This window comes from Poecilia formosa, unplaced genomic scaffold (genome assembly GCF_000485575.1).
Source record: "Poecilia formosa unplaced genomic scaffold, Poecilia_formosa-5.1.2 Scaffold108, whole genome shotgun sequence".
In the NCBI taxonomy this organism is placed as follows: domain Eukaryota; kingdom Metazoa; phylum Chordata; class Actinopteri; order Cyprinodontiformes; family Poeciliidae; genus Poecilia; species Poecilia formosa.
In genome coordinates this window covers 559,310-575,153 of record NW_006800047.1, presented here as the reverse complement: position 1 = coordinate 575,153, position 15,844 = coordinate 559,310, and the positions used below count along the sequence as shown (strand labels likewise).

The 15,844-nt window shown below is 41.1% G+C and overlaps 1 protein-coding gene across 1 annotated transcript in view; it reads left to right on the top strand.

Moving 5' to 3' along the window:
- Window positions 1–15,844, top strand: part of adarb2 (adenosine deaminase RNA specific B2 (inactive)) — a 217,568-nt gene that overhangs the window by 173,852 nt on the left and 27,872 nt on the right. Inside the window, exons 5-6 of the mRNA XM_007559866.2 lie at window positions 2,971–3,085; window positions 12,839–13,007. Coding sequence (XP_007559928.2) covers window positions 2,971–3,085; window positions 12,839–13,007 — 284 coding nt within the window. The remainder of the gene's footprint in view (window positions 1–2,970; window positions 3,086–12,838; window positions 13,008–15,844) is intronic.

The window sequence follows — 15,844 nt, the reverse complement described above, 5'->3', positions numbered from 1 at the left end:
TTTCTGTTCAAATTAATTGGATGTCACTTTCAGGTGCAAGAAGCAGGGTGGGTTTTTTTTTTCTCTCTACCATGTTTTTTTTTTTTTATCTCGTCTTTGTCCTTTTATGTGTTTCTTGTTGATTTCTTTTTTTGTCTTTTGCAATTTAATTAATCAGCGCGAACAAAGTTTTGAAATCTGCAACAAAACAGCTTGTTTTTTTTTCCTCTCACATACCTGGTAGAGCAAATAAAAGGAACACACACTTCCTGTCGGAACGCTATATACACAGTTTACTCATATGGATGTCGTATTTATTTTTACTTTTTTTTATTTTGTGAATTAGTACTTTTCCTGGATTGGATGATTTGTGAGAAATGAAAATATCATGTCATAGCCATAAAAAAGGCAACATTGGTTTCCATCTAAACAACATGAAGTAGATTAATAAATGAAATTAAATTCACCCAAAGACGTCTACTGCAGGGACATCCCTAAATGTGGGAAAGCGGGGGCATGGGCCCCCAGAAAAATCATGTTCAGTTCATTAAAAAAAAAAACAAATATATAATACGTATAACATATGTTTTAATTTTTTGGTTGATTTTTTACATTTTTGCAAGCCTGACCTGGCAACCAATATAAAAATATGACGGTGTTGCTACTGGTCTACTGATGTGACAAAGTGGGGCTTTCTACATGTTTTTCTCTGCTAAACAAATAAAAGATACTTGAACTCAGGCTTGACACAGAGACTGACTCCAATCCAGAACTACAGACTCTTGTCAAATCTTCTATAATAAAAATCTTTATTTTTTTTTTCTGTTTCTCTTTCAGATTTTTATTTTAAGCAAGTTACCTACTGCTGTCATACTTAAATTGACTATTTTCCTGCTAAGTTTACGCGTCAGTCTGAAGTGAGCGTGGACGTCAGACAGTTAGAGAAAACAAAATAATTTTCCTTCTCACTTTCTTGCCATAGGAGTTTTGTTAAAGAAGATAAAAAGTGCTAATCTCAGATGTAAGGAAGCGCTCGGGTGTTAGCTGAAAATCTTCGTTCTGAAGTAATTAACGGAGCAAACTTTTCACCACTCTCTGTTTCTCTCTCTCTCTTCCTCTCTGTGTTGCACATAAAGCTTCGGGGCTGACATCAGTGTCAGAGCGGCAATATGTGCTTATGCATACATACGCATGGACCCGCGCGCCACCCACCACACCACAAGCTGCGAGCACCTCAGCCTCCAGTTCTGGCTGTGAGAGTATTTCACAGCTCTGATGAGGGTTATAATGTGCAATATGTTCACTAATTCATTCGCATCCCATCGTCTTCTTTCAGCCCTAATCTCTCTCCTCCCTCCCTCGGTCTGCGCGTCTGTCGCCGTGGCATCTGTTGACGTCCTCTTAGCCACGGCGAGCCGCAATATGTCCCAAAAAGGGCCCCTCTGCGGCGCTGCTCTGTTGCCACCTTCCGGTGACGCATTTCGTGTTTTACAGTTGGCACGGAGGCAGCTCGGAGGCTAAGCCCTTAATTACGACCAGGATGAGGAGCGTCGACGCTTTGGAGAGGGGTGGGAGCGCAAGTTGTGCGCTTCGGCAACATCTGCTGAACGGAGTCAGCGGGCGTCCGATGAGAAGCGTCGGGTCTGGACGCGGCGTTGGGAAGACTTTGAGGCAGAAGTGGAAGTTGGAGGTTTTTCTGGAGTCGGTGGAGCAGAAGAAATTTAAAAAAATATAATTTTTGTTAGCTGGAAAGTAGGCCTGGAGAGTGCCACCAAGTGGCAGATGGTGGAGGAAATGAGGAGCTGATGTGTTTCATTCACTCGAGTGAAGCCAGAGAGAAGAATCCACTCCGGGACGAGACCCAGCACCCTGTTTCATATTAGGAAATACTGGCTAAAAAATGATGTTTCTGGCTGTTACACCATCCACTGCAGTGGACATAATCAGTCATCAGTAGACTGGAAAACCTCTTTAAATGAAGTGATTATTTTCTCCACATTATGCCCTAGTGTATAAAAGTCTTTCAACCCTGTATATAATTAGATCAATAACAAGAAGAGCCTCATTTTTTATCTTTAGAGCTTTCTGAAATTCCCACAATAAATCTGTGTAGAAATCTGTCTTGATATTTAGCCAGGCTCCTTTCAGTTAGCTATGATTACCTCATTTATTCCTCTTTGCTAAATTTAGAATATTTGGGAGATTGTTTTTCAGAATTTAATAGTCTTTGAAGTCTAAATTTCACACAGGTTTACTTGCTATTTGGTATAATTGCATAGAAAAATCAATGTGGGTTTCGTTTCACGAGCTTTTTCACCATAGTTTTCAGGAATTATGGCCCATTACTCCTGCCTGAACCACTGTAACTGAGTCAAGCTTGCAGGTTGCTACTGTCGTTCTTTTAGCTCTTTTCTAGAAACTTTATAGCTAACTTTGCTTTGATTAGGAAGACTTAAACAGGATATCCATTTGAGCCAAAGCTTTAACTTACATGTTGACTTTTTCCACATAAAGTGCTTTCCTCATGATGCCTTTTGTTTTGTAAAGCGCACTAGTCACTCCTGCAGCTAAACACCCACACAATACAATGCTGCAAAGTGTTGTTTGCTCAAGTTAAGGCAAAAATACTGTAAACATATTTGGTTAAGGGTGAAAAAAATATTCCTTTAGCAACAAAGGAGCTTAGACATCATTGTGACCCCAATAGTAGAAGTATATTTTATCTAAAGTGCTTTTTTCTGTTAGTTTCTATGTCTTACCGACATGAAAGAGTAGTTCTGTGCTGGTTTTTAAATACCGTTAAGGTAAGCGTCATCTGCTCTTCGAGACGTCATCAGAGTCCCGTTAAACGAAATGTTCTCCCCTTGTTGCTCACCGTCTCGCCCGACACCTTCAAGAAGTCAAACATCACATGGCAAGATGTCACATGGGCGCCTAGTCTGCACAGATTAATGTTAAAAATAAATTAAAGCGGCGATTCTGTTTTTCCAGGACTTTGCCGATTCAATATTCCACTTGGTGAGGGAGAAGTACCGGTCGCTGGTGGGCGGCTGCAGTCCGGCGCACGCTCGACACAAATCCCTGGCAGGCATCGTAATGACCCGAGGTATGGCAAATTTCATTGACTTTTATATATGACTTTGAATTATTGAAGTAGCGCAATATAGACAGAGTGACAGTGTGTGTGTGTGCGTGTGTGTGTGTGTGGAGGGGAGGGAGCAAAGAGGCATGGAGAGAAACAAGGGTGGGGATGGGGGAAGGAAGTCTAGATAAAGAGAGAGAAATTATGAAGTGAGCGTGGGAAGACAGACAGAGTTTCCATTTCGTGCTGTTCCTTGAGCTCATGTTGGAGAATGCACCTTCTTCCTGAATTATTGACTGTTCAGAGTCTCTGAGGAGAATGAGACATAGTAGAGAGTGTCAGTCATCCCCCGCTGCATGCTGGACTCGTAGCGTTGAGGCAGCCTTGACAGCAGTCCCAGATGCCACCGTGGGAATCCTAACTAGATCAGCCTAATCTAAAACCTGACGGAGTGACACACTGGAGGGACAGCAAGGAGGAGGAAGAGGAGGAGGAAGTTCTGCACTGCTGCCCTGCTGCAGCATGAAACAATCACATGGCCATTTATCTCGCTAGGGATTTATCTACCGAGTTGTTACACCTGGAATTTTCACGCACGTTCATTTCCTAGCATGTTCCTGTGTGAATTTTCGAATATCTCAGACGTCCGACATTCACACATGTGAAAAGTGTCTCTACAGCTCTCGTATGAACGCTGCAGAATTTTGTTTTATTTTTTTCTTGTGCCTGGTTTTCCTGGGCTGCCAAACCTTTCTGATCGTTGGATCCCAGTGAAACTTTCAAGCTTATTCAATATACAACATTCCTTGACGGCACTTCCTTACATTTGTTCCTCAACATCACAACCTTAACAAAGATTGTATAACTAGAAAAAAATAATTTGAAGAGGAAATATGTTGATGTTTGAAAATGTTTAAATCAAGTCGCTGAATTAATCCAGAGAACAGGATGACATGTAAAAAAAAAAAAATTCCACAGGCATCCCAGTAGTGACACCAGTATTGCATGAGGAACTGCTTTAATAGTTAGCCAAGCTGAGCGGCTGAAGTTCTCAAGAGTTACCAAAATTATCTGACTGAAAACAATTTTTAAAATATATTTTCATGCACAATCTACACAAAAATAAGAATTGAACTTCTCAGTTTCTTCATCATTTCATCTGTCCGAGGAACTTGGCTGTTCTGGGTTAATTGTAAAATCAAATAGAAAAGTCATGGTTTCCTTTGAAAACATTGGGAAAGTGGTGGATCTCTGCTGGGTAACCCAATCAACAGTCTTTTTGTGTGATGTAAAATGTCTCCCAAGCTGCCCTGTGAACCCAATCCTGCCAACAACGCCACATTAGACCAAAGAAACCTGGAGAAATTAACCATCTCTGAAATCTGGAAAAGTGCCAACATGTTAACCAAGGAAGGACACTATGAATGTCTTCAATGCATTTCACAAAAAAGAGCTTGAAAGAAAAAAAAAACCTAAGTAAAAAATTAAAGTCATGTCAAATGTGGATTATTTTAGTGGGAACATTTTAAACAAAGCAATATGTCTGATAGTATCTTCACTACTTGTAAAATAAATAAAAAAAATGTTGGTAAAATTATGCATCTCTTTACCTGGATGTGTCCCTATAGCCCCGGCGTATGCTGTCCAGAAAGACGACTTTTAGCACACAAATGCACACAATTCTGCTTCCAAGAATTGCGCACACGCACACGCACACACACACACACACACACACACACACAGAGGAGTGTTATCTCTGAGCCACTGCAGGCAGCAGGGCTTTGGGGGGGGTCAGTGAGAAGGGATCGGTATCTCAGCTGTCTTTGGAGTGCTGGAGCTCATCAGTTTGGACTTCAGTGAGATCGGCGCTCATCCCGAGCTAATCCAATCCCTCTCCTCTCCTCTGCCTCCCCGTAATTGCTTCTGTTTGTTTATTAATAGCAAATGTTATCTTCAAATATCCAGACCACGGGTTGCCAAGCATTCGCAGCGAGGCGGCGGCAGCGGTGGCCAACAGCAGACACCAAAACTTGACAGGAACTCTGGGGAGTCCTGTTCAGCCTCCCCTCTCTCTCTCTCTCTCTCTCTCGCTCTCTCTCTCTTTCTCTTTCTATCTCTCTCTCCGTGTGTGTCCTCATGCCCCTGCTTTTGCCACAACAACATGAATCAGGGTTCCTTTTTGAACTGTGGACACACAGCAAGCACCCCCACACCCTTTGCCTTGGTCCCTCCAAGACAGCTGAGCTCCATCCTGAACGAGATTAGCCCCACTGCCAGGCTGAGACTGCAAGACGAATGCCAAAGTAAACTGGAAGCACATGGCGTCAAATAGTGTGAAAAATGTCTTTTTTAACTTATCTGAGATAACACTGGGCATCTGGAGATGGTAAACAGTGTTCAGATGTGTTCAAAGAGCTACAAAAATCCGGATCATACATATGGAACAGCGGTAAAAGACACGCAGGCTTCCATTCCCCGACTTAAATTTCTTCACAGGGATGAGAGAACCTTCCTAAGTTTAGTTTTTTTTGTTTGTTTTTGTTTTCTCCCATCGAGCGTGTTGATGCGAGAGACGACGGCGAAGGAGGAACACCACGGGGACTCAAAGGAAAAGATGAGAGTAAAGGTTTTCAAACAAGTTGATTACAAATGACGGTTAAGCCTCGGTTCTTAGTCGGCATATCCGTTTTCAAATGGGGATTTTTCTCCGCTCTTTATCTGGTTTTCCAGCCGTCGCAAACTGTAACGTTCAAGTAATCACATAAGGCAACAAAACAGCTTGTCAGAGGAGGGTAAAAAAAAAAGAGGAAAAAAAGAATTAGCAGAGTGTGTGGCAGCAGAGAGAATCTCACAAAGACGCCCTTATGTGTCGCCTGTTAAAGCTAATAGAGATTCAACAGGGTGCCTCTTCCTCTGAGTCCAAGTTGCTTTTTAACCCTCAACGCATCAGTTTTTCCAACGACTCGGATGACAGGGTGCCGGATGACATTCGGCGGAGTCGTGGAACATCTCCAAGACCCGGGCGCAAGGAGGCTCCACCCGAGCGACATTTAAACGAGTCGGCGCATGAACGGCGCAGCGACGCTGACCTTGAGAGCTCATTTCGCCTCGGAAGAAAATGATTTAACGTCTGCTTTATGGTTCCCAGAGATAATGGTTGGCTTATTAGGAAATATTTTCCCTGTTTTTGAGCCATGAAGAATAAAGGGATTCCAGTAATGGCTTCCCAGCGCCCTTCACTTGCGGCTGACAGCCGTATAATAACGGATCATTTCAAAGCTCGCGGTCATTTTGTTTATTTGGATTCTGTTTTACTTTTAGTGTTTGTATGCATTTCCTTTTCCACTGAAATAAACTTTTTCTTCAGCTTATTTAAGTTTTGGAACTCTTAAATGTTTTTCCTGCCAGTCTGTGGAGTTTCAGACGTCATCGGTTCTTCTCCTGGGTTTGTCCTCCATCCTCTTGTGCAGCTTTTTATTTGCCATAGAAGGAGCTTTGTAACCTTTCCCACACTGAAAGATGTCAGTGGGATTATTTCTCTTGATCTTTAGATCAGGGCACAGTGTTTATCTTCAGTGTTAAAAGTTTTTGACAACTTTTAACCTATTTGCTACACAGGTTCTCTTTAACATAAAAATGGCCAAGGAATCAAATTTAACTCTTTAGCGTATTTAACTGCTTTTCACTCTCTAACTGTAACAGAAAATATCAAAGTTACGACCATTGGTTGGATCTCCCTCCTCATTCTCACCAAACAGAGACGATAGAAACTCAGCTGTCCCTTTACCATTGGACATCACCATGACAACCAGATTGTTGTCAAGTTAAGTAAATGAAATGTTGCAATCCAGACCAAAGTGAATACTTTATAGTTAATCAAAATGCAGCTGTGAGCTAATGGGGGTTTGTCTTTGGTTTAAAGGAACTCAGAGTTTCAGCAGTTTTTCAGTTTTCTAGAAATTTGTTCCAAATGAGAGGAGCATAGAAACTGAATGCAGCTTCTCCTTTACTGGTTCTGATCCTGGGGATGCAGAGTGGACTTGTACCTGGAGCGGTTACAGCTGACTGCTGTGTTGGTTTAGCATCTGAATGATGCTAACAGATGCTAATGTGGCATGACTTGATGGGATCACTCCTGAAAACCGATCTGACGGATGAAAACCAGCGTAGATAAACGAGTCTGTTCAAATCGCTGTGATCTGTTAACTACAGGTTACAGCCTGAAACGATTAGGAAGAATGAAAAAAGACGAATGTAATGTAACCCATGGCATCACAGCACATTGATGCCCTGGATTGGATTGGCAAGAGTCCAAATATTCTTGTACAAGATGATAAGCAAGACTAAGATAACCTTAAAATTAAAGAGGAAGAAATGTTGCAGCAGAACCGAGGATGCCCTCAAAACTAACAGTCCCAAAAAAAAAAAAAAAAAGACTCCGGCGATGAGCAAAAACAAACAAAACAAAACACAAAGAACATTCAGGACTGTCGGGTTGAATTTCAAATGCAAGAGATATTAAAGGCACACATGCGACGCATGGGCAGCCGTGCAGAGGAAGTGAGGTCGTCCGTCGGCCCTAGGAGGGCGTGGGGGTTTATTCAGATGTTTTGTCAGTAAACACACACCTATCTATTTACAGTGTCATTCGTCGTAATTGGTGCTTTCTGCTCTCGGCTAAAACAACTAAAACGTGACGCGGCACGTTCAGGAATAATTTTTTATCTGTCCTGTTTAGACTAATTCCAGTGAATGTGTAATTTGCTGATATGCGCAAATAGAATTTTACGGTCGAATTACAGCCAAGAGGTGGCTGAAAGAAAACACACAGCTGCAGGTTCCATTTATGAAAGGTGTTTGTTTTTAATGGTTTTATTGATGGATATCTGACTTTTGATCTGCGTAGGTCATTTAAGTATCTTTATTTCTCTAAATGTTTTGTGCTAATAACACACACAGCTCTGGAAAAAAGAACTGAACCTCATTGAAAACCTCCTGGTTATTCCACCAAATGTTGATTTCTGAACTCTTCCTGAGTTAAAATGTCAGTATTGTTGTTTCTAAATGAACATGAACTTGTTTTATTTGCATTATTTGAGGGCTGAAAGCATCTTTTCATTATTAAGGATGATTTCAGACAGAACAAACGTGCTTCAGGACTCCAAAATATAAAAAAATTCACCTCTGTTTAAACTTTAATATTATTAATTTGCCTAAATATTCTGGATGATTTGGTTTGCAAAACGTTTGCAGCGTTGGTTTGTTCTAGTAGACAGTCACAGCTCCCTCCGTAAACAGGCCAGATTATGACTTCATTCATTACATTTAATAATGACGGCAGCTCCGTTTGTGAGAGGGAAAAAAAAACGTTTCTCCTCGAACAATGTGAGAACGGCGGGAAACCTAACATCTTTATTTGACTGCGGTATTAAAGGATTAGGAAGAAGTTGATCAAGAACACTATGTGACAAATTAAAGAGGCAGCTGGAGGGTGACAAACGCCACACAGTTTCTTTGTAGGACATTTGCATGTTGTTCAAACTTCTGACATAATGAAGTCATTTCAGTGGAGCTTAGTATTCCGGTTCTGAGCTCTCCTGGTTGACGTTAGCCGCATCCTGTTTGACTCAGGAGTCTGAAATCTAAACCCGGAAACTCAAAGTTGGGCGCGACGCGAAAAGCCGAACAAATGGCTCACAGTCTGCTGCGGCTCTGGGTAATGTAGTGTGATGCAGCCTGGTGGTCGGAGGCCAATTTGCCAACATGCAGACAGAGCAAGTTAAGTGGACCGGCGTTGCAGTGTGGAAGTAACGTGACATTAAGCAGAGGCACAGAGGAAATGCGTACGCCCGAGCTGCTTGATTGATGTGTTGACTTCCATCCTGATGAAAAAGAAAAGAAAGATACAAACCAGCCAGTTCAGCAAAACCGGATCCAGCTCTCTGATTGTCCTTACAGCTGAGGGGGAGCTGTTGGGTCATTGCAGCCCAGGAGCTCTTTTGTTCTCACTGTACCTTCAAGCTAGATTAATAAGAACGTAACATCAACAAATATCCACAATAATTCACTGACCTTAATGTGAAACCTAGTGGTGGCATCATGCTGTGGGATTCAGAAGCAGTTCCGAGTAGAGACACACCGATCCGATATTAATGTCTGCATCGGTCCCGATGTTGAAAAAACATCCTAGATCGGGTATCGGTGGCAATGTGGCCGATCCATAAGAGTAGATCTATTCAGTGTAATTCTATGCTTTGTGCTCTGCTTTTTCGGAGTCCGATCCGACCCGACCCAGCTAAACTGTTTTAATTATAGAAACGAGCCCAAAGTAAACCCGGTGTGTTTACTGCTTTCAGTTTTGATAAATCAATCAAGTTTATTTATGCAACATGTTTCAGAAACATGGCAGTTCCGAGTGCTTTACATCTAAAAACAAACAACAAAAAAAAATCCATCATAAACACATTGTATCGTCAACAGCTGTGAAAACCAATAACAAACTTTACATTTTGTCAAATGGCGTCATTGAAATCATCAATAAACGTTGAATCTGTTGATCAATGTTTCCTTTGTTTTGGTTCAGAAGCAACTCTAAACAGTCTAGATCTAAAGGAAGTCAGTGTTTCGGCTGTTTTGCAGTTTTCTGGAAGTTTGTTCCAGATGTGTGGTGCATAGAAGCTGAATTCTGCTTCTCTGTGTTTTTAGGTCATAATTTGAGTAAGCAGTGTAACGTTTCCTGTTTTTAGCATTCGTTCGACGTCTTCCAGCTCCACTTCGTGGCTCGTTGTAACCGCAGGTTGAGTCAAACGCAGATCTTCTGGGATGTGATTGATGGGAGCGGAACAGGACGGGGTTGCGTGCCGATTTATTCTTACAATTTAACGAACTTTCTCACCTTATTGTCTTTCTTTCCTCAACAGGATGAGCTACCTATATTTAGACTATTGTACGTATGATCTACACAACTTTATGTGGCGCATCAGAGTTTGATTTTCTCTGTCCTGTCTGGCTTATTAAACACGCCACAGAAAATTATTTTGGGTTTGGTTCGGGCCGAAAATCTGAACTCTGACAGGGAAATGACGCGTCGTTTCCCGATTGTTACCAAACGCATCCCCTCATTTTTCATGTCCACTTTGGTTATCAGGAACAGCAATCAGGGCCCTGATGAAGCAAAGCACCTGGCAGAAACTAAAAAGCTTTAGTTCTGTCTGATGTCAGAGAGTTAGTTTATCTCCTGAGTGTTTTTCTTTTTTTTCTTTTTGTCTTCTCATTAAAGGTTTCTGTCAGTCCAGTTGCCATAGCGAGCGGTTCCAGGTCTAAGCCTGTGATGTACTCGTTTTCTGACAGAGCTGCTATCCTAGGGTGTGACATCTCTGAATCACCAGCGATCAACAGATGTATTTGTGTGTGAAGAGCGCTTCGGGCCTTCCACTTTACTCCACCTTGTTCCTTCTGAGCGTCCCCTCCCCCTTCTTCTTCTTCCTCTTTGATGCAGCTGATTATTCTTCCTTTTAAAACGGCGCGCCGCCCGCGGGGCTCTGTCCCTTCCTCTCTCCGTCTCTGTCTTTCATTTATCTCTCCTCTCTCCTGCAAACTGGAGGCAACCTCGGTGCCAATTTCATGGCAGGCTAGCGAGCAGCGCGCCAGAAATTATCCACTGCAAAATTGATCTAAACAATCGCAAAGTGGAACGGCAAGGAAAAGCAGGAGAATGAAATTGGGAGAGTCTGTTACCTTTTTCAACTCGCTTTATCACCAAAAGCGGGATGGCGGTGTTCTGCTTACAGGGAATGCTAATATCTGAACTCGTGATGTGATAGAGATGTGTGCCATAAGGGGCTTAATATGCTTCAGTATTCTTGTTTCGTTCTGTATATCCCGTATTCTCTGCACACAAACACGCTTTAGAAATAGGGACGCACCAATCCACTTGTTTCACTTTCGATACCGATATCTGAGGTTGCAAATGGGCCGATACTGATCCGATGGAGAATAACATCATGCCAAATTGACTCGAAGCGTTTCTTTTTTTTTTAAATACAGACGTAAATGTACTGAATTACAAATTTGCTTGATGACTCTGCACCGGTACGGCTCGCTTAAATACCAGAGATCCAGAGGCCAGGTGGAGCAATTTGTTGACGGATCGCTCCACAAATACAAAAGTCATTGCCAAACACCAGCATCAAAATAAAATCCATACTCTTTTATTTTATTCTGCCCAGGAGAGCTGCACCGAGTCACATGGCACCTGAAATACTTTGCGACTTTGTAGATAAAAAAAGATAAAAAAGTTAAACCTGCTCTATCTTCAGTGGTCTTTCCTTTCTTCATCTCATGTGCCCGTTTATTAACCGGCTCCCTGCCACACACACACACACACACACACACACACACACACACACTGCCCACAGCTTTCCCTCTCTCAGCCTCCCTCCCCTCCCCCCACCATTTCCCCTGCCCTTCTTGCTTCTCCTCATCAGTGGAGGTGTCAGGACTCTAACACCGCGGTGCCATCTGGGCCGAGGCTGATAAAAGCTCACGCGCCGGTCCGGCGGCGCCTGCAGGACCGCCAGGAGCTGACGAAGCCTGACTTTCTGAAGAGATGGGGAGAGATTTGTGGCAGCCGGGGGACGAAATGGCAAGGCGTTCCCATGCTGATCCGTCACCCACCTTCAACCCTCCTCTAAACAACCTCTGTCTGTCCGTCTGTCCGTCTTTTGGGTCTGACCTACAGAAGTCTTTTTTTTTTCTAGCAGAGGAACCATCATGAGACGGGATTTTTCTTTCATCTTTCTATTCCGCCACAGCATCTTCTTCTCTTTTTGTGTTTTGACATAAAACCTGATCCTTCACACATTGAGCATTGAAATAGCTGCTCAGGTACCAAGAAAAGGAGGATTTTTCAGTTTGGTTCTGACCAGTGAGTTGGACCATCAGAACCTCAGCAGGTTCCACTGAGGAACCCACCATTCTAAGCATCAATAGGTTGTGCTGGAAGCAACACCCTTCAGGGTAGATGTCAGTAGCTGCGTCTCCATTACAAACCAGCGCAAAACTTTGTCAATATTCAGCTGATGTCGATAAAACACAATTTCGTAACGGCGGTGTTTCCATTTAAAAACAATCAGTTAAAATCACACATAAATAAGTTTGTTAGCGCTTAAGTTATTAAAAAACATCATCCTCCTATCACTTCCTCGCGTCTTCTTTGTCTTTGTCGCCAGTAGCAACATCTGATCATCTAAAGAAAAAGAACAACAAAAAAGCAACAACAGAAGAGACACTCAAGGGTGGAAATATTCCTTTCACACCACGGTGTAAGGATTAAATGGCTGTGATGAACAATATCTAAATAATACATTCTATTGATAATCCATACACAAGCCTTCCTTAAGTAACTGAAGGAGCTCACCTAGGATTCTTTCAGAAACAAAAGACAGAAAACATCCACATCTTCACATTCTTTACTCAAACGTTAAAGCTGTAGATAAACACTGGCTATGTTGCTTCTTGTTGCAAATACCTACAAAGATACAATTTCATCCATGGACAGAGTTAAAAGATGGCCAAGACTTGTTGGAAACAAATCAATGAATTTCCAGAATGTCCTTTACGTTTCTTTCTTTGGGTTCAGTATAAACTGTTCTTTCTTCATTGGGACAAAGCCGATGAAAAATTCAGATTCTGAACACCAAACACACCAAAAAGGTTCATGAGTTGAAGAATTGATGCGTTCAAGGAGGTGAGGACCTGTCTGTGTTCCCTCCACAGATCTGGACCTGAGGCACGCCCAGGTGGTGGCGCTATCCACGGGAACCAAATGCATCAACGGGGAGTACCTGAGCGACCAAGGGCAGGTCGTCAACGACTGTCACGCTGAAGTCACGGCGCGAAGGGCTCTGATACGTTTTCTCTACTCTCAACTGGAACTTTTCTTGAGGTAGGATGCCAAAGCTCTAATGTATCTCTGTGGTATTTACGTCTTTTACCCCTTGAAAAGCTCAGATACCAACAGTGACATTTCCAGTTTCACCCTCTAGCTAAACCCACGGTTTGCAGAGAAGTTACGAAGATTTCAGTGAACAATAGATGAGTCAGACGAAGGGTATAAAAAAAAACTCCACTACATTAATTACTGAAGAAAATGTGGGACATCTGGTTCATTACAAACACTGAACATTTTTCAGCAAATGTTTGAAGAGACTAGCTTAAACCTGGTTTAAAAAATGCTTAAGGTTTGAGGAGGGGTGATTGTGTTCTACATGTGGTAATAATCTCTTGTGCTCTTCATATGAAGCTAAAATCTCACAAAGATGAAACTAACCTTCAACTTTTGGTTCAGACAAAGACCTCCTGAGAAATGTGTGGGGTCACCTGCACTGCAAAAACACAAAATCTTACAGAGTAATTTTGGTCAAGTTTCTAGAGGAAATATCTTAACACACTTGAAATAAGACAAACTATTAACTTTCATAAAGAAGAAAAGCACTTGTTTTTAAGTAAATAATTCCTTAATATTGATGAAGAAGTGCTACTTCCCTTGGTAGATAAACTAACTTAGAACATGGAAAAAATGTCTTGTTATAAGGGAAATAATCTGAGAATGGAACAAAAAATGTTAATCAATATTATGGATTTATTTACTTAAAACAAGCTCATGTATCTTGCTAAAAGTCACTTGTAATTAGTTTTGTCTTATTTCAAGGGTGCTAAGATGTTTGCAATAGAAACTAGACCAAAATTACTTACAGGATATTTGACTGACTGTCACAATGTTTTCCCTGATTCTCCATAGACAGAATATTTATTTTGTTTCAACCCAAAGACGAAATTAATCTCAGGACTTCAGCTGCTTTTAGCTTAAGTGTAAATAAAGAAAATAATTTTATCATTTGAAATGTGTAGCTTATGCAGGTTTGACATATTTGCAGTCTGAGTCTTGTTCATGGATTCAACATATTAAGGTATCAAAATTCATCACATTCAAAGCATAAGCTTAAAATGATGAGAAAGATAAGAATAATCAGTAAGTAATACTAATAGTATTTACAATATAGGGATGAAAATAAGTCAGGTTAAAGTAAAATGGCAGAGATAAAATAATTTGAGTCAGTCACAACAGCTAATGACTTCCCTTGAGTCTAATTATCCCGTATTTGTTGACTTTTGGCCTCATTTAACCAGTGTTACATTTCCAGATAGTTAAAACAGAGCAGTTAGTCCTTTGACAATAAACTTTTTTTATACATAATAAGGTCATTACATCTGATACATAAAAATGTAGTGTTTATTGTTGTCAGACAAAAATACAGTTTTAAATGTTTTTGGTTTATTTATTTTAGCTTTATGGGTACAACACTCCAGTAAAGCAGTAAAAACTGTAGTGGTTTGTTAACTATAACTTTATCTCGTGGTTAAGTTCCTTTTTCAGTCAGAGAAAAGTCCAAGCAAACCAAAACCTGTCACTCCAAGCTACACCAGAACGTTCAGTCGTTTATCGGTCTCATGTCAGATGCTAAGTAGTGAGCTAGTAGAAAACACTGAGTATTTATTCCAATCATTATTGTGTTTCTGGACACTATTTCTGGTTTAAAAAAAAAAAAAGGAAAAAAAAAAGGAATTATTTGGATTATTTGTCCCCACACACACTTCTTGATTTCAAAAATCCTATGCGACTTGAACATCTTTATTGCCAAAAAAAGCAGATCCATTTCTGCATTAGAAATGGAATAATCTAAACGTTAGAGCAGTTTACCTTGGCCACTTCACGTTGGGCTAGATTTTGTGAATGTTTCAAACATGCCCCTTTATGCCTATTTGCACTTTATCATCAGAAGGAAGTAGTACAGAAAACCGTGTTCAGCTTGCTGCTGTTTCTAAATGCCTGCTCAAAACCTTAAACAGGATAAAGCAGCTGCAGAAAAGTGAACGGAGAAACGAGTCACTGAAAATCTTTTGCCATCGGTTTTAGTTTGCGACGAGCCTCCCGTAGTTTGAACATGCATCGCATTATGTTTTACGTGACGCTTAATAACATCACATCTTGTTAGTTATGACCCCCTGCTGCAGCCAAAACGCTCTAACTCCTCTATAAAAAGCTCCATGGAAACAGCAGCGCTTTGTTCACGAGAGACTTTTCAATAATCAACAGGCCATATGTCTGCTGTTCTCTATATAAGCACACGGTCACACTCAGCTAACTCAGCTAAGCCTGTCTTTGTTTCTGCTCTTTTCTATACAGTATCATCCAGAACTAGTCAGGCCCCATATTTTTTTATCACATCTTATCACGTTAAGCCCACAAACTTCAATGTATTTCATAGAAATATGAAGTGATGGACCAACACAAGGTAGTTCATTAATAAACATGGGTCTAGAAAGTATTTGCTACATACAAATGCTCATCTATCCTCTTCAGATTTTTATGAAACCTGCTTTATTTTAAAACATTTTGAAAACCTTGTCATTTTTCTTTAGTTTAGCTGTTACATGTTGGGGTTTCACCTGAAATATAAAAGTTTGAAGTCGTAACATGAACAAATTGGAAAATGTGTAAAAAGCATTAAAGTTTCTGCAGTTCACGTAGCATCGTCGAGCCTTACCAGTTCCAAGATGGTGGCTTTGATGAATTTCAACTTTTACCAGAGTCCACTTTATAAGAATATATTAGTTCCCTGTTCTCCCCGGGGAACTCAGCTGGAATGCTGATGCATCAGATTAGTGGATGGAAGTCTACAACCCCTGGCAAAAAGTATGGAATCACCAGTCTTGGATGAG